This window comes from Amblyomma maculatum, chromosome 1 (genome assembly GCF_055883805.1).
Source record: "Amblyomma maculatum isolate TAMU_Amacu chromosome 1, ASM5588380v1, whole genome shotgun sequence".
Lineage (NCBI taxonomy): Eukaryota > Metazoa > Arthropoda > Arachnida > Ixodida > Ixodidae > Amblyomma > Amblyomma maculatum.
Window position 1 is genome coordinate 216,577,879 of NC_139344.1, and position 19,688 is coordinate 216,597,566.

General features: G+C 51.6%; 1 protein-coding gene across 1 annotated transcript in view; it reads right to left on the reverse strand.

Moving 5' to 3' along the window:
* LOC146205612 (fibroblast growth factor 18-like) overlaps positions 1 to 19,688 on the reverse strand; it is a 78,016-nt gene that overhangs the window by 36,727 nt on the left and 21,601 nt on the right. The window contains exon 2 of the mRNA XM_084590299.1: positions 5,764 to 5,809. Coding sequence (XP_084446425.1) covers positions 5,764 to 5,809 — 46 coding nt within the window. The remainder of the gene's footprint in view (positions 1 to 5,763; positions 5,810 to 19,688) is intronic.

The following is a 19,688-nucleotide window of genomic DNA, read 5'->3' on the forward strand; positions in this document are numbered from 1 at the left end:
TTGACGGGAAAACAGCGCCATCGCAGGAGTCCATGCGGCCCTTTTCTCTCTTAGTCACCTGCACTCTTGCCTTTGACCCACTTAGCGGAACCGCTCCGAAAGGTTTGTTGACAGTGGACTGAACGTGAAATGAACTTCACGGGGCCGCCTGTAGGGAGCGAGAAGAGGGTAATTCTAATTATTAGCTGGCGCTGCAGCGGCCTAGTAGATGATACCTGCATTCCAGTTACCCGCGGCGCGCACGAATGCCCAATACTGCTATAAAGAGCGCGCCGCTAAAACTGAAGCGATCTAGCAGAAAACAGAAAATGAGAAGTGACCATCATCGCCAGGCGCATACGCGCTCGCTTATAAAATAAAGCAAACATTAAAGCAGGCTATTTCTAGCTGAGCGTCGAGCAGCTTCACGGAGAAAGGTAAAAAGGATGAGATGTGATCGTGCTTAACATATACCGTGGCTGTCCTGCGAAGTTGAAAAGAATGAGGACAGTGAGAAAGTCTACGGACGCAGCGATACACGTCTTTTCCTCGGAAATGAGTGGGAAAAAAAAAAAAAAAAAAAAAGATGAATGAGATGAATGAGATGAAATAGAAAAAAAAAAAAAACTCTGGTGCTGCGCTTGTCCGGTATATCGAAACATTGCGCAAGCCTCACTGCGCATTAAGCTTGGGACACATTAAATGTCTTGCGGCAGCACAAGATTGGCGTTGCTCAAGCAGGAATGTTTGTTCCCCTTGCCGACCCTGACTGCAACGGTACGCAGCAAAATGCACGGACCACAATGAGTCGATAATCGAACGCAGCCAGCTCCTGGAGGCGCGCAGGAAAGTTCCCCCGCGAGAGACGGCGACAAAGAGCGCAAGAGCTCCCGCTGAGGCACAATGAGAAAGGCTGTTTGCTCAAGAGCCTCAACGGCCGAGCCACTAACTCGGCGAAATGCTCTAGCTCGTTAATTGAAAACTGCCCAAGGAAGCGGCGGGCATTGCGCGCCGCCTCGTCCTTCCGCGCACCTTGACATTTCCCCGAGCCAACCAGGGTCGTCCTTGGCCGTAGGGCTCCGAAGGCCGCCGGGGATGGCATTTTCGGTGCTTTCAAAAACAGCTCTCCACGACTGCTCTGTGGAAGCGGCCCCTTCTTCTGAGCGGCCGCAGAGAGGGACTGGGGAAGATGATGGCACGCGGAAACCGCCAGAGGCCGCGATTCATTTTGCCGCACGCGTTTGCCGGCTTCGGTGGAGGGGGAGTACGCAGGTCCGCTCGCGACGACTCTGGGTTTAACCCGTCCACAATGAACGGCGTCGAGTGATTTACTGCCGAGACGGAATACCACTCGGGCTCAACTTTCGCGCTTTCCGTCGAAACAACAGTGAGACTGCGGGGGCCCCGCGGGCGCGGGGGCGCTGACAAAGGACGGCCGCCTCGCCAGGTGGAGCGCCTTCGGGGCACCTTGAACCCGGCCAACGACGAGGCGAATCAAGGGACGGCAAGGGGGTCTCTCTCACGCGCAAGGTGCGACAGTCCGACGAGTGCGGAGGGGACGCCCGGTGGCATACCTGGACTGGCTCAGCTCGCGCACCTCGACATGCGTGCGCGCCCTGCGCTTGGAGCAAGAACCGAGTCGGTTCGGTACTTTCTTTGCACCGCGCACAGGAGCATCCCATCGCAGAGCTCACGAAAAACTCGTGTCTCAAAACACCGTGCTTGCAGAAGCCGAAACGAATGATGAATCGTGCTCATCTGCGCATCATGCTACGCCGCACTGCACCAACCTGCAAGTAATGAAGAAGTGGCCATTGCCACCAGAAAAAAAGAAGAGAAAAATAATGCACGCAGAGGGTAAAAGAAAGAACAGAAAACTTTGCAACACTGAGGCAAGCACGTGCGTAACACCGAAGAGAGGATTTCAGCTCTCAGCCTCTTCCAAGTGTAAGCTGCACTTTTTTTTTTTTCGTTATACTTTTTGCACTAAAAGGCAACGAATAATGCCAGTTGGTCAGTACGAAGTAACACTTCGTCTCAACTCGTTGGATATTGGCTCATGAATGAATGCTGTGTCTAGTCGAGAGTCTAGAAGAAGCGCCGTGTACTGCCAATATAGCAGTTGGTGCAGTATATATATATATATAATTTGCCCATAAAGCTAAATACAACTGCGAGCAGGGCATCTCTTGAGGTTCGAATGATATTGACGTCACAGCCGACATTTCTTACGATTGTCGCTTAGAGCGCAGGAGAATGGAAATAAGAAAGTAGTACTTGCCACAGTAAAGAACCGTCATACGAGCCCACAAACCTTGATCCCTGCTCCCCCCCTCTAAGAACAGGATTGACGATTCTTCCCTCGTTGCTCGTCTCTATGCTCCAAATCCACTGGATTTCTCTCGCCCCCTCACACACACACTTTCGGCATTCAGTTCTCTATTTCACTCACGGCCTACAGAATCAATGTGCGCATTTTCGTTTCAACCAGCAGGGTCAGTCAAGAAATCGTGGCCAGACTCGAGCACAACAGCTGACAGTTGAAACGGAAAGTGCGTACATACGAGTTCACGACACTATGGACTACTATACTTATTCAACCAGGGCGCGTTTCGATGACACCACCGTCAGCTCCATCCAACCGTTGGGAACAGTTTGAGAGTCGCCACACCCTCGACGCGATCAGTCGGCAGAGGTGACCCATACAGTTCGATTGACGTATTGCCAAGAAAGGCCGTGGCCCGCTTAAAAACGACGAATCATCGAAACACGCAAGGATCTCCTGCACTGCTATACTATCATATTGTACTGCGAAGCGAGGCGGGTTTCGTGTAGTCACCATGGTGACCATGGTGACTACATGGTGGCAGTTTGTGAAAAGTTTAACTGCGGTGTACGCGCATAGTGTCGGTTGAAAAACCCACCCTAATTGCAGTGCCCTGCTAGACAGGGATACAGTTTCGACGTCCCATCCCTTGAATGGTATTGAAAATATCGAGTCACGGACCTTTCATTTACGATATTTGTTATACAAAACCAGTTTGCAATTCACACAGAGACAGAGAGGGAGAAACTTGAATGAAACTTCGACAGCCTAAAGCAAGACAGCGGAAATACATACGTTTAGCTGCACCAAAGCAACCCGAAAAAGACGATGCAGGCATACCTCTCCTTGCTGTATGCTTCACGCGTGCGCGTAGATGTAAATCGATCATGTAATTTTGCGCGACTCATGCAAAGGAAGCTGCCGCTTCGAAAGCGCGACTGCTGGAAATAGAGCAAGGCTAGGGTAATCACAGCGGACACGTCGCCGCACTGCAGCAATGGACGAACGAACGAGAGCTCGGAATGAAGCGATCGGGGAAGAATGCGATAGCAAAAGTGGCTAGCAAAAGCGAAGTAAGCGGATCTTCCTATTTTTTTTTTTTTTTAATCGCTAATGTGGTAACGACAGTTAGTATTCGGCAGTAACCGCGATTCGGTGATGTAGGGGCAATGACGTGATCGTGACAACTGCATTAGCGAATTCCAACTACTCTTTCTGTTCTTGTGCATCTTACATTCTTCCATGGACTCAGTTATGTTCATCTTGGGCAGCTTTCAAGGACTCGCCACGTACGAAAGCCGGCACAAACAAGGGCAGCATGCGGGCGGAGAGCTCCAACAGCGGTCGGGGAAATCCCGGCTCGCTTCCGTGTCCACTTCTCCGCCACAGACTGGTCCCCAGAGTGTGTGGTCCCGTTGCGCGACTAATTACGGCTCCTTTTATGTTCTTCCGCGACGGTGGCCACCGCTCATCGCGTAGAGGAGACGGCCACAGGCGACGCTGCTGCCGCTATTCGCAGAGGCCCTGAACTTCGGGAACTTTGCGGACAAATCGTGGGCGGGCGGCTAATGTCCCGGTCGGCCGCAACTGACGAAGAGATGATGGGGGTCTGGTTGATGTACCACACTTTACGCAGTGGCACCGCTTGCACACACACACACACACACACACACACACACACACACACACACACACACACACACACACACACACACACACACACACACACACACACACACACACACACACACACACACACACACACACACACACACACACACACACACACACACACACACACACACACACACACACACACACACAAAAAAAAAAATAAAGAATAAAAAACAATAAAAAAACAGACTGGATAAGGAAGTTTGGAACGATGCGCACTTTTGTCGCACTTGTGTCGTTCAAAACCCTTTTCTCTGTCGGTATTATTTTCTGCGAAGGACGCTGTGCAGGCCGCTGTGAAGCCGTTAAAGGCCCTTCCTAAACCCTACTGCCGCCGGAACACGCCTGAGAACGTGTCATCAGGTAGGCGCGCTAAACTTTTGCTGAATACGATTCACTAAAACAAGACAAGACTGGCACGTGCACGTACCAGCTAATTGCAAAACGTTGGCGCACGTGCCAGTCTTGTTTTGTTTTAGTAAATCGTCTTGAGTTAAAGTTTAGCGCGCCTACCAGATGGTGTGTGAGAGACGAGGCCTTTGCGACCAGAGAGGATGCAGCACAAGTAAGAGAAACGAAGACAAGTTTCACTCTACGAGGATACGACCCGATTGTACTGCATGCCCTCCTCATCGCGGCGCCTCTATGCGGCGTCCACATAACGGCGTAGATTTTCATGACATTCCTTGGGCGTGTGACGCATTTTCCCTGTATAGGCTTGGGAGGACCCACAGTAGCTCATATCGATTCCAGGTACTCTTTGGAAGGAAATTTCAGTCCCTATATTTTCTTTCGCAATGCTGACTCTTGAACTACAGCGCAGTGTCTTTTGATGCGAGTTAACCTAGGCAGCATAAACCGTAGGCCCAATTTGGGCAGTCTATTAGCAATGCACTGGCTGTATGCAAGCCGGGCACAGTACCAATATTGGGTCAATGGTCTGTGCTGCCTGGGAACATTGAACACTTTTTTTTTTTTTTTCTGATTTGAGCAACCACTATACGCTCACCTGAACGCACAAATCGGCACTGTTCCCCTCGCCTTCCTACATTTATGACGGTGTGAGTCTCTCTCTATATATAGTGTCCGAGAAGAGTTCTTGCTCACACATGAGTAAAAAGGCGGCACCTGGTGCGATACAAGCGAGCCCGCGCTCCATCGCCGACTTCGCGTCTTGCGGGCCGCCTGGAAACGACTCTATGCTTTCGGAAAGTGCCTTATTCAATCTTAACGGTCATCAGTGCGCCAAAAAGACAGCGCCATACTTACAAAAATCAGGGTAGGGAGACGCAACGAACACCTAGAAGGTAGGTGAACGAACAGCAGTCTCGAAAGAGCTCCGCTGTTCGTTCATCCTCTCCTTGCTCGCCAGCAGCGTTTCTCTGCGGTGATTTTTGGAAGGGCCATGCACTTCACCTGCCCACTTAGTAGTCGCAGTACGATTGTTACAGTCCATGTCGAGTTTCGTGATGTTTGTCTACATTCTTATTTTCATCCGCCAACCATCATCTTTCAAGAGTTATGGTAGTGGGATCGGGTCAAGAGTAAAATCCCGAAAACTTCAACGAGAACGTCGGAAAGTCTTCAGTGGTATGTCTATTGCAAGCTTGAATGCACATCACGCAAGCTCTGGCAACCCGTTCACTTGCGCGGGGCTTATTAGCACGCCCCATAAACGTTGCAACGTAAGGGCGGAGCCCCATGAATAACATCAACAGAATCCGGAACGCCAGCACACACATACACACACACAAAAAAAAAATAACAGGGCAAACAGCACTTACCATGACAAGACTGACGAGCAGCGTTAAAGTGATCGGTACCACGAACCTGGAAAAGAAGGAAGAGGGGAACATCAGCAGGGCGGTCGACAACACAGAACGGATAATAATGTCGGAAGTGGCGCCGTGCCGAGCGATACCCGAGCAAAAAGGACGCGGGGTCCAAATTGGAGGGAGGTATAACAACACGCCGTGAATACGAAACACGCAGACTGTTGTGACTCGTGAGTGCTCATTCCTGGGTTGCTTGCCCGTGACAAATTGCTCACAAGTACACAGTTCGCCTCGCTTGTTCCATTTTCGCCATGCCAATATCGAGCCGAACTTAATACAAACGAGGAAATAAAAAGAACGCGGAAAGCTGGGACGCGAATAATCAGCCGCATTGATTCAATGCCAGACCTGGCCGAGGCAGGATTAGGCGCGCCAGAGCGTGGAGCGGGCAGACGGCCCTCAATTGCCCTACCCCTTCCCTCCGACAGACACACACACACCTCTCTCTACAGCCGCCGTGCAGCGCTGCTTAGCAAAGAATATAGAAAGAGAGAGAGATTGATGAAAAAATAAATGCGAAGGTAACCTAGCAGGGGTATACTGTGAATATGAAGGGGCAGTTTCAAACCTCAGCCGACATCAAGCGCCTCGCTTGGAGCTCAAGCAGCGGCCGCACTCGTATGCGGAGGTGCAAGTGCAGCAGCTCTTCTCTCAAAGGCGAGGAAAAATAATAATAAAAATAAAATAAAAACACTTCGAGAGCAATCAGAAATGACAGTTTCGTCGCAAGAACGCGCACACGGCCTAAGTATGTGTTCACTTCTTGCTCAATATATATATATATATATATATATATATATATATATATATATATATGCACGTATGCATAAGTGCGGGCAAGAAAAAGAAAAAGTTAATAAATAACGGCCCGGCTGAAAAACCAGCAGCCAAGGCGTGTCCCGAAACTGTTCTTACAACTCTGCCAATCTAAACACGCGGCGGCGCAGGAAAAGAAGTGCGAACGCGAGAGTGAATGGCGCGCGAGACGTAATTCCCTCCAACATGAGCCAGCGAAATTTGTTTGCGCAAAAAGAAAGCGAGGGAAAGAGAGTGCCATACGTCCGACTATTCACGTTGCCGGAATCGCTGGTGGAGGCAGAATATTTGCCCGAGCTCCTCAGCGCGTTCTTTGAGGCGCGCACGTTCTATGGAGGAACGGCGCGCGTAGCCAAGGTGAAGAGCGACGCGTGATTTAAATGCGAATGCTGCACAGCGCTGATGCTCTCCAGCCGTGTTTACATGGTCGGGCGCGGCAAGCGTTCGTGGCGGAGGAGCTTTGTGCGCAGATCGGCGATTACCAATGCAGTGTATAGTGCGTGAGCCAGGAGCAAGAAATTGCAGCACCTGGAACGCAGTGTTCCAGTAGCTACGCCACGCATTTCGACAAAATGCACGACAGGAGTATAGAAGATCCCGGCTTTTGGTTCGCGACTATTCGCAATGTCTGCATAACCAGGCTTAGGGCTGAGCATAAGAATAAAAAAAATAATAATAATAATATGAGGGAGGCTACAAAGGACAGCACATCGGTTTATTGACAGCGCTGATATACAACCGCAACGCTTTTCTCACTTCTGTGCCTTGTTGAGAAACATCCATCTCTCAGTAAAAGAAGTTCCCGAAAGCGAGGTATAAAGGGTGTCCAAGCTGACTTTGGCCAAGGATTCAAAAATGAAAGTTTTGAGGAAGGCCAATGAAACCACTTGTATACAGCTGCCAGCCATGTGGCGCACTACAGAGAATTGTTTATTTTACAATTAACTAAGTAGTAATTAAGACAATTTTTCTAATTTACCAACTATTGATTTTAGACAATAAATGGGTTTTCAAAGTCGGACAACGCCTTCTAAAACCTCCACTCCATTTATTTCCGATAAAGAAATCTTCACGTGTATCGTTTTTCCAAGCTCTAAAAAACGCCCGCGAAATACAAAACAAAAAATATCACGTGACTATCACATTCGCGTGCCACGATTGTGCTGCTCTCAACGTGGGTTTCAGTGAACGAAATCAGCTGCGGCCTTTGTTCCACTACCCCGTTGCAGAGGCAGGCCGATATGTCTGCGGTGCTTTCTTCGTACTCTTCAGGCAGTCGGCGCACGAGACGGACGGTGCAATCGCAGCGAGCTCACCGCGCTGGATGCAACCATCGCCAATATATCAGCCTACCGCTTGAACTGGGCTGTCGAGTTACGGCTGCAGCTAATTTCGTTCATGCCTACCACGATTGAGAGCACCTCAGTCGTGGTGCATGAATGCGTTAGTCACGTGATATATATATATATTTTTTTTATTTCGCGGGCTTTCTTTAAACCATGGAAAAAGATACACGTGAGGCCTTCTTTCTCGGAAATAAATGGAATGTGGGTTTCAGAAAGTGCTCTCTAACTTTGCAAATCACATTTATTGTCTAAAGGCAATAGTTAGTACATTAGAAAAAGATATATTTATATACTAATTAGTTAATTGCAAAATAAAACAATTGCCTGTGGTGCGCCAGATGGCTGACAACTGTATGCAAGTGGTTTCTCTGGCCTATCTCAGATGTTTTATTTTTTTAACCCTTGGCTAAAGTTAGCTGAGCCATCCGATATACTGCAGCTGGAACCCTGGATTGCACACAGTGCCCGGTATTTTATTATCACAACCGGATTAAGTAGAACAAAAAGAGCCAGTCTGAAATGCCAGAAATCAAGAAAATGTGTGGCTTCCAGCTGGAATTTTCCGCGCAGAGAGTCATCTGGAAAATGATCAAACATAGGGCGTAATATGGTCGCGTTTTTAATTTTACTATATATATATATATATATATATATATATATATATATATATATATATATATATATATATATATATATATATATATATATATATATTAATGGCAATAGGAGATGTCCTCGCTTTACTAGAGCATGCTAACAGAGGTGAAGGAGATGATTAACGTTATTAGCGTTCAGTGACGCGCAAGAACTGGAAGTACATGCCACGTTTCGATTTTGCTGATATGCTCAGAGGCGTTAATTTACAATGCCTAACACAGCTTCTGTGCTAAGCACTGTAGAGGTAAAGGATCAAACCAAAGGAAAGTGAAGGGGCACCAGTAGGTCAGTTTACATCACGAGTTCATTCCCAACCGTGACACTGGATGTGAGAGCAACCATGGTAATGGCTGCGTTAAAAGTGACGACGCAGTCTAACCGAATCATGCATGGCAGCGAACTCGTACGTCAGCCTTCGTAAGGGTTTCGAAGGTAACTGACAATTCCGCTGCGGAGTCTCACATATCACCTCACCCGTCCTGTTTTTATTTTATTATTTTTTTATTTTTTTTTTATTTTATTTTATTTTATTTTATTTTATTTTTTTTTTTTTATTTTTTTTTTTCACACAGCCACGTCTATCAGTCATCATCACCGGTACTGCTTTCGCGCTGCTGAGCCACGCGTGAACCCGAACAAAACGGATCGCTGAGACCTCAAACAGGGCAGAAAATACTTTTTGTTCCCACGCACCGTGAATGTACCAGAAGCTTTGCTGAGATAGATAAACATTAATATCTCGTTAACTGGCTTTCAATTCGAATGTGTCTAAGAATCAAACCTTCAGCAGCCGGCGAAGAAGTGCAGCCGACAGATTCCTATATCGCCGCATTGGAGTAGGGCTTGTCCTCAAGCTCGTTCACTTTTTAGTCGTCTGCAGGCCCTTCTTTTTCTTTTTATTTCTCTTTGCTCGATAATGCCTTCAGCGGGCTCCTCGCAGCCATGATTTTCTCCGAGAGGACGTGGTTGCAAGTCGGGCCTAAACACGGCTCGGGTCACAAGACGGCTGAGATTCATGCACTGCGACAACGCCAGCACAAATCCAAGAGGCCGCAGCCGAGGTTGCCGACTAGAGCGGTGTTAGCCGCCATCCGAGAGTTTCCTGCGCATTGGGCAGGAAACTCTATCTTTATTGGCGACAGGTTGCCGATAAAATTCTGACGAAACATGGAACAGCGCTCACCGCCCTTCAGCAGATATTGCCGATGACATGAGCGCGAATGACGCTACGCAACTCGGCTCAGTGACCGCAAAGCAGGCCTCCGCTCTACGGCACCGTCCGAACGGCAGAACAGCGTTCCCACAGAGCAATTGCACAATGTGAGCACGCCAGTGGATGCGGACGCCGCGCGCTTCCACCGTGGCTCCCTGGGACGGGTTGACTTCCATCACACGCCTCGTCGAAGCCGCCAGCATAGAAGCGGCGCAGATCCAATTTAGGGCTGAAGGATCGATCGGAGCGACTAATTCTGCGCTTAGCGTCGCGTAATTGCATCTGCCTCCGTCCGCAAACAATCGCGTCGGCCAGCTTAGCGCGCTATTTATAACCTCGTCGCTCCCCCATTTCCTTCCGGAATGTTGTCACTGTTGCCCGAGTGTAGCTATGGCGCCGCGCTTGTCTTATTGTCCGTTGGTGCCGCCAACCAGGCAAGCCAGGTTTTTCCCCGCCAAGTAGCGCCTCATTCTTCAAGCTCAGATTGGAATGCTAAGGAATGTCCGCGATAAGGCGATCTACTTTCGGCCCGCGACGCCAGCGCAATAGGTGGGAGCAGCGCGCAGCAGATAGGCTCGCGCAGGCTCGTCGGGGGACCCGAATTGCTGTTTGCCTCGGGGAACATTCTCTCGGCGGCAACCCCGAGGGGTCCCTGGGAAGATGACCGGACAGCTCGGAAACGCCCGTCTGGCCACCGAGCGTTTCACCAGCAGACGCAAGAATGCCTGATATGAGCAGCGACCACTACTGCTACCTATTTGCGCCAACACCACGAGCGCAAACGTGACTGCGAGGCAAAGCTGACGGCGCGTGTACGCAAGGCGTTTGATACAGTAAAAAGAAGTGAGGGCATATTGTATACGAAAAGGGGATTTGACGCCACTAGTCTGAGGCGGGGTATAATTGACGAAGTAAAGGGGGCCGTCACCAGCATTCAGCTTCACGACCTCTCACTGAGCTGCAGGACGCCTCAGCCACTGCGTCAACACGGTGGGTGTATTTTGCAAGAGTGAAAATGAAGTTGCATTGCCCGCCATTGCCCGACGCACAGAAAAGTATTTTACTTCGTTACGATCGCTTCATAGTTAACGAATATTAGTGCATATTGGGGGGCATTGCGGAATCAGTGTGTAGGAGATGCATATGTAACGGCAAATCTTAGTCACGAAGAGTGTCATGCAGGGAGACTCAACTTCTCCAGTACTATACGACGCATGTTTATATAGGAGGCAATCAAGAAACTGGATCGGAAAGATATGAAGGTGAAAGCTACTAAACATTACCTTAGAAATCTCCAATTTGCTGATATCTTTGCCTGCGTAAGGGTAATATCAAATTATGTTCAACAGTCTTGGAGGAGAATCACCACTTACGATAGGCAGCGGAGCAACGAAAGTGGTAAGGGAACTAGGGCAGATAGTGACTGCACATGCGGACCACGAGAGTGCAATGAGAGAGTAAGAACGACATGGAGTGCATTCGGCAGGCACACTCAGGCGGGGAATGGCAGCTTACGAATCTCCCTCAAGACTAAAGCGTAACAGTTGAATCTTACCGGTACTAGGCGTGGAAGCTAACGAAAACGGTTCTACTTAAGTAGAGGACAGTGCAGCGAGCTACGGAAAGGAAGGTGATAGGAGTAACGTTAAGAGACGGCAAGAGAGCAGAGTGGGTCAGAGAAAAAACTCTAGTTACTGGCATTCAGGTCGAAATCGAGAAGAAGAAATAGGTATGGGCAGGGCATGTAGTGCGAAGAAAAGATAACTGGTGGTCTCTTAGGGCAACAAATTGGATTCCGAGGAAATGAAAGCATACCAGGTGGCCGCAGGAAGTTAGGATGCGATTAGGAAGTTTGCGTGGATCAAGTTGATGCAGCTGGCACAAGAAAGGGTTGTTCGGCATTCCGCTCTCTCTCTCTCTCTCTCTCTAACACACACACACACACACACACACACAAAGAAGACGCTCGGATGCTACTTACTTTTAATACTGCGCTATTTGGTGGTTTGGTGGCTCGTTTGGAGCAATTTCGCAGCAGAAAATTTTCACCCGTCTCGAACAGCTCAAAAGTTACTTCCTTTTTTTGCGAGTGTTGTTGCTTGGTGCCCTATCTGTGCCTCCACGTGGGGACGCCAGCATATCTTCCACATACATCTTAAGCAAGAAAACTAAGCAACCCGTTAGTTAAGACTGGAGTGCACTACAACAGCCAAATATGCGCATGTTTCCGTTTGCTTTCACCAAAGAAAAAAAAGAAAAAAATCGAAACAACCCGGATACCATTCGGTTGGGTCGAAAGTAGCGCCTTGAAACCATCAAAGCTCGGCGTGGAAGAGGTTGGCGCGGACGCCTTGATCAAGGCGACGAATTTGGGGAGCGGCCCGTCGTAGCCTTGGCACAATTATCACTCGACAGGAGCCAAGCTTAATCTCGAGCTCACCGTTTCGACCGCTAGAGACAGCGCGAGGGGCGACGAACGATGGTACCATACGAGCGTCGTTCCAGCGCACAGAGCGCAAGCATAAACACAAAATTTAGATAATTTCGTTCGATACAGGGGCGGCTGAGCAAATCTTAGCCAGCGCTGGGTGCCTGTTTACCGCCGGCGCACAGTCGCGACGCACGCGGTCCGAGGTTCGCGCCCCGATCGGCGAGTGCACGACGGGTGCGCCGCAGCGAGCCGAGAAAAACACAGTCCATCTTCGAAAAAAGTTGTTATGCAATATCTCCACCCATGGAGGCCCCACCGACAGCGCAGGAGGTCCCGCACCGGCTGCAGCGTTATCGCCGGCAGATACACGCTGCGGACTTTGCACAAGGAGCTGTTATTTGCCACTCGGCTGCAAAGCTCCGCCGGCCTTCATTCACCGGCGCCTAGGCGCCAAGTTCAGCAGGCAGCGTATGGAGCGCCTGCAAATGCGCTGCAGGCATCCTTCAGTCGCCCGGCAACCCTGTTCAGTGTGCACGCGCAACCGCTACTGCTAAACAGCGCAGTGCGTACAGGGTTATCCACTTCTAGCTATAACACGGTAAATGGCTTCAAAGTAACACTGCGTACAACGCAGGCGTATATATCGAGCAAAACGATACAACCCCGGAGGGACTTGGAGGTGGTGCTTCGCATGACCTGTCGATTAGCTTAATTTAGTGGCCGGGTCAGATGCAATGGCGATTTGAAAGGAGTGACCGCGTTATAGTTGGAAGTGGACGACCCTGTACGCCGGTGACGTCGTCCCCGCGACACGTTTGCAGGAGATATTGCGGAATGTCTGCTACCGCATCGATCCGGGACGCCTGAGTCGGAGTCGTATTCAGGTCATGCGAGTATACTTTCGTCGGTACAATCATGGAAATTGTACATTAGTCTACGCACAGCGATACACCTTTGCATATCATGACGATCATTACGCTTAATATGACCAAGTTCATCTGGGCGTATATTTAGAGGCCAAATTGTTGTCACTATACATCCTTGCAGAGACGCTGTCCAGGCGGATGACGTCTTTGGTCCTCCGAGGTAGGTGGCCAGATGTGCTCGCAGGAATGCCTCCTCGTAACAGGCGCCTGAGATGTAATTAATGTTTCGGGAATACATTCATAGCATTGCGGAGCAACGACAAACTTCTCACAAAATGACACCTTCAAGGATGTTTACGTGATGATAACGCACAATTTATTTTCCCTAGTGAGAAAATGCTGGGGAAGCAGTAATTATTACTTTTGGTACCTGGGAGACGATTATTACAAGCGCGTATATTAAAATTGCAGGAACAGTAAGAGGCCTCCACGGATGACATCAGGCCGAAGCGATTTAGTGTGGCAATTAGTGCGCAAAAGCGACAACGGTCTTCCGCCTCCTGTGGGGGTGTGCACGGCAGCCGGTTTGCGAGACCCCCGTACCGGTGACACTGGCTCGGACTGGAAGGCAGTGGCGACAACCTGGCGGCGGTTCCCAGCCCGGTTCCCGCTTATCGGGCACACACACACCAGCGCGCCGATGGACGAGCGGGGCCTGCGACGCCAGCACCGCCCACCCATTTCAAGACCAGGCCTAGACGGTTTACGTCATCGACGAGGCCTCGGCCGCGACCATCTGACGGGAAGATTATTTGGTGGGACTCGGGGGTGACTCTTTCGGGCGTGTACATCTGACGCACCCGCCGGTGCCCCCGCTTACATGAGCCTAGAAGAGAGGAAAAAATTATTGAGAGATAAAACAATCAACTGCGGAAGTATGGTAGGAAGCAGAGAAGAGGCGACGCGATAAGGCGGCGCCCAGCGCGCGAAGCGGGGGCGCGCTAGAAGAAAAACGAGGTCCCCCAGTGTTCCTCGCGGTACGGCACACGAGAGCAGCGCGATGATGCATCCCAGTCGCGCATAGAAAGTAGCTCGTGTGCCCACGCCGGGGCGGCGCAGGTCAAAGGCCAGCCGCGAGAAGCGGCCACAGATACGGCGACGGGTTAAGGCCGCACTAGAGAATCCCAGGAGAAGGACGCGGAGGGGCTTTCGCAACCGGCGATCGCCAAGCATATTCCCCTCGCGCGTTCGCTTCGCCGCATCACAACAGTGCGCCAGCTCGGTGTGTGGGCTGCTGCGCCCATTAGCCAAGGCCTCCCTTGTCAAGCCCGCGACAGGACACATGTGCACGGGCGACAACACGGCCTCCCCTTGTCACCGAAGGGATTGCCAGCCGAGCCGCTCCGTCGCCGCCAACTTCCCCCTCGCGGATTATTGCTCTTCCTCCTAAACTGGCACCTGTTTAGTGGTCACGGTCAGATGCCGTCTAGACAGCCAAGAAGTATCCAAAAGAAGTCGCCAAAGAATATAGCACGCACGATTAGGCGAAGGCTCAAGTTGCAACCAGAAAATAAATTACCTCGTCGCAGGCGAACAGTAACAGACGATTTTATGTTGGCAGAGAGCAGTCTAGTGAGCTTGCCATAATCAAGGCCGTTCGCCGGGGAAACATAGGGACATTTTTCGAGGCAATATCAAAGATGAAATATTCGATTGCAGAAAGAACACTGTCAATGTAAAAAAGAAATACTTTTGAATGATTATGAGCAGTGAAAATTAGGGCCCAAATTTCTGGGGCTTGCCAGCACTGCAGACAAATGCAAGTACAAAAGGAAAATTGGCGATGGTGCATGCTATACAAGCTTTGCCAGCGCAGCACCAGCAAAAAGCGGATTCGTTTAATTTAATAGCACCGTGTGCGAACTAGCGAAACGTAATGTTGTACTGGAGCAAGAGCAAAGTTCTGACCAAGAGTTTTGGCAGTGCGCCTTTCGGGGAGTGAGATTGCTGAGCTCGCGCTTAATGAGAGATTTCTACTCATAAAATTAAAAGGAAAGCTTGGACAAAAATGTGTTTAAGAATGTTGATGTAAATATTTGATAATAGAAAGTTTTGATGCCCATATCTGAGGAAACAGCAAGGGCTGGCAAATTACACGAGCTGCAGCGATTCATTACCGAACGAAGCGCGCCGGCAGGCTGTGATGGGGAAGGTGCGTCGAGAAACGGCGCGTAGCAAAAATCGACAAGAATCAGCATAAACAGGTGGGAAGACTAGAACCTCATATCTCCATCCACAGTGATGTAGCTGCTGCGACAGCAAGGTGGCACAGACAGCCGTGTCCAGGGTTCACTTGAAATTGAAGCTGCTCAGGTAGAAAAAAGTATGTAGCGTGGAAGGTGTTTCGTTGAACTCGCTTGAAAGTGATTCGAATTATTCAAATTGCGAAAGAAAAATCAATAAATGCAAAGCTGTGGGCTAAAAACAATTCATTCCTGGGATTAGCTCAGCCCCCCCCCCCCCCCTCCCCCGATCCCTCCACCTCACTTTCTTCCTTTCCCTTTCTTATATGCTTCCTCTATAGTTCATAAAGCGTAAACTATTAGCATTTGCACCGCTACAGTGTCTAAGGTTTCTGAAGTTTACTGACTGTCGGTAATCATCCGAGCAGCCAATCTCGCTATCACTGTGAAAAGCGTCCTGGGCTCCGGTGTTCACTGTCGCCACCGACTGAAAGTTGGCCGAACGCATTCACCGGCGTTTTCATTTCGCAGCGGCAGACCGCTTTCAACCAAGGGGCGCGTGAAAGTGTGACCCGTTGGTAGCAGCCAACGAGTCAGCAGCAGAGCGAAAAGAGGTCCTTCGCGCAGGACGCAAAGGCGACGCCGACGATCGGCTTTCTCTTTGTACGCCTCACGACGCACGTGGCGGGCGCAGTACCCGGGCGGCGTGACTTGCTCCGCCGCGGGGTCCTCTTCGCGCGTTCGTCGTGCGAAACGTGTCGGCGAACACTGCACGAGCAGCCAAGGCCCCTTCCCACGCCCGCATAGCAGCAATGACACGACGTCAGGGTAGAAACTGATGCCTGGGCGAATTTTCAAGAAGCGTCAACGCCTATTCTTCCTCCGTAATCTATTTTGTGCAGCGCTGCGGGGCAGCTGTGAGGCACCGATTGATTGGCTACGGTGAGCCCCTTGGAGACTGCTGCTGCTGCGGACGATCGCCGCTGGCGGTGTTGAAAGTAGACCGAGATAAGCGGCCTTATCGACGACCCCGGCAGCATGGCAGCGTCGCAGGGCTTCGCCCACAGAAGGACGGACAGTGTTGTGCAGCAGCAGAAACTGCGCGAGGCGCACCTCTGTGGTTGCGTGGTGGCCGCGCTGAATTCTCCGCAACGCATTCCAGTCCAGACTGCTCTCGTGAGCGTTCGTCCATTGCCTGACCTCGAAGTATTTCTAAAGCCGATGCAATCGATTTAATGTTTCCGGCCCTTTTGCACATCGCAGTTAGTGCAAGCGATCTGCACGGGTTTCGCGGGGCACTGCATCACTAACGAGGCGTGCAGTGCTTGCACGAGAAACTGACCGACAACAAATCCCGCCACAGTGCAGACTACAAGAGAATGTCCTTAGCTTCCACTTATCCCATGTAACGCTCATACACACTCACCAGTAGCTCCACCTATTTTGTTCGTGCGCAAGGTTCGCTCCGAGCGTTGGCTCGAACACGCGTCTAAAGTTGACTTTCGCAGCCCAGGCAGTTTACTGGAACCTCACGCCGCAAAGTTCCTGATTCATTCCGGGCTATGGGGCTCGTCAACGAACAACTGCGGTTCCGCAAAATCGTCAATAGACGACCGTTTCTGCGTCATCGAGATGCCGAGACAGGAGGAGCCGAACGGCTACATTCCACCTTGAACTATGCGCGCAAAACGACGCGTATCGGCCGCAGACGTCAGCGAGATTCGCAACAATACCTGCCTACGTGCAAAGCTCACCTCCGCGAGGCGTCCGAGCAAGTCAGCGCGGCACGCAAACTCCTCACAAACCTGGCTCTCCAGCGTCCGAAGAAATTCGCGAGGCGACGAAAGGAGGCGAGCGGAGGCGGCGCCCGATGTGGCGAGTGAAAGTGTACCGCGCTTAGTATGCGACGGCGGACGCCCGCGACCATAAAATGGCGCTCTCGTAACGGGAATTGGGGAGAGGGCGAACCCGTGTTTTTCCTGCATACTGGCGAGGGAAGAAAGAAACGGTTGTGAAATGACTTTCGCACAGGACTGCCACACGCATGCCAGCCACGGGCACCGTCGTTGTGTTGCGCACGATCGCTCGCTTGTTCGCCCGACAGGAACATGGAAGTCTTTTAGCGCTGATCGGAGGCCCCAGCAAAACCACCGCTTAGCGCGCTCCCCTGATTTGGGAGTATAATCGGCATGCTCGAACGCGGACGTTTCGGAGTCCCCCCCGCCTCCCAGGCGCACGTGTCAGGACGCCACCGTCTTAGCGAGCACTGGTTTCTTCGCGCGCCAGGTCACATGCATTATACATGCACGGAACTCGACGAAATTTCGCCCCGTGCGCGCGCCATCCCCGAGGCGTGATGAGGACATTATACACATCTGGAGCGTCACCACGTCAACGCCCCAGCGCTTTCTTGTGGGTGAAAGGCGAGCATCGGAAAGTGAAAAAAAAAAAAAAAAAAAAAAGTGCCTAGATGTCGCGGCACCTCCTAGATCCCTTCACTTTTCCCTCCTGCTTGATTGACAAATCAATAGTGCCTGGCCGTGAACCTTAGGCATATTTCTTTGGCACGTGCCCGCGAGTTGGTGCACGGAGAAGGCGACGGCCGAAGTAGCAGAGTCGGAGTCACCGGCTCTGCAGCCTCCGACGCCACTCCTGAAGTGCCGCCGGAGCGCTCCGTGTTTTCCACGGTTCGGCAACTTCCTTCTTTCTTTTTCTTTTTTTTTTCGGCGCTATAGTTGTGCGTGTAGCTCATGACTGCTCGAAGATGCCCAGAGCAGGGTTTTCGGGCAGCCCACTGCACACGGCGAATAGAGTACACCTCTCGCATCTGTCCTCTAACACAGTTTGTGCCCCGTTAAACGCAGTGTATTCAGTGAAAGCAAGTGGTTTCGATTTCGAGGGTTGTGGTCGCTTCGTCTGCAAAGTAAAAAAAAAAAAAGAAATAAAACAGCTAAACAGCATACTGGCTCCCAGCGCCGCTAGGTCTGGCGTCAGACGCCGCAGGGCGGGGTTCAGGCGCCGCCACCACCGCCGCCGCAAGCACAGGTCGGCGGAGCCTGGGCTTCCGGTTCGGCGCCGTCGCCCCAGAGTCTGGCCGTCGTCCGGGGAAGAAACTCGTTTCACGCAGCGCGCGGTTCCTCGAGGTTCTCGGCCCGGCATTCTCTGCTGGGGCATAAAGACGGCAAAAAGGAGGCCCAAGACATCTTTATTGGCCCGTAGTGCGCCCTCGCCCCAGCCTCTCCCGCACCTGTCCTTGAAGTGTCCGCCGCAGGAATTTATAGGCATGCCGGCTCGAGGCAGGTTCCTGAGCCGGGGTCCCTCGTCTGCCGCGCCTCGTTACACGGGCGGCGCTGCAGAGGCGCACCAGTCGCCGACATTGTTCCTATTCTGGCAAACACTCGGCTGTCGCCTCCCCCCCCCCCCCCCCCTTTCAGGAGAAGCGGGCTTTTCTTCGGCTGCGACAATGCGCCCTTGCCCGCTGTCCTCGGGGCGACTTCATGCCGCCCCTCCTCCCACACTCGTCTTCGCCGCCCACCTCCGCTCTTTGATGGAGGAAGAAGCGCGCTCTACCTGGGGTGGCCCGCTGTCAGGAGCACGCTCCGACAAGCGCTCTGCGAACGTGGCGATACGGATACCGGTCACTTGCGAGGGCGCGATTCGCGAAGCGAGGATGCAGGGGAAGCTCTCTTTGCGGCCAGAAACAAGTCAGTCACGTGTCTCTTTCAGCGAGAGAATCCCGCTAAAGGTTCCCGCGCAGATGAACCTGTTTGACGCCCTCAGACGCGAGCGTGCCAACGCGGCGACCACTTCGCGCGACGGGGGAAATGCTGGGGGAAGAAGGCTTCCGCGGCCGTCCCCAAACGGCCGGCGCTTGAGCCAAGGCCTCCCGGGAGTAACGAGCGCCGCGGGGAAGCCGCGCTTTATTGAGATGGTCCGGTCACGGGGGCAGATAGCGCGCGCTTTGAGTGCGCGAGGCAGTTAAAAGCGGCCGAAGAGATCGAAGGAGCCGCACCGCAGGTGTACCCAGAGCCCCGCGCCACCGACCGGGGAAAACAAAAACCCCCACACGGATTCGGGTGGCAATACGGTAGCCGCCAAGCTCCAAGAGTATCCTGGAAGTGGCGGAAGAATATAAACCTGGCGCCCAGAGGGGCTCTGCTGAACGAAGACCTTTCTTTAATGAGCCATCGAAGAAGTAGTGGAGCGTCTGACAGCGTGTGTGGTCATCGGCTCACGGTGATAGCGCCGAAGCTCTTCTTTTCGGCTTTCCTCGAAGTTGGCGTGCGCTGCTGGCCACTCTCG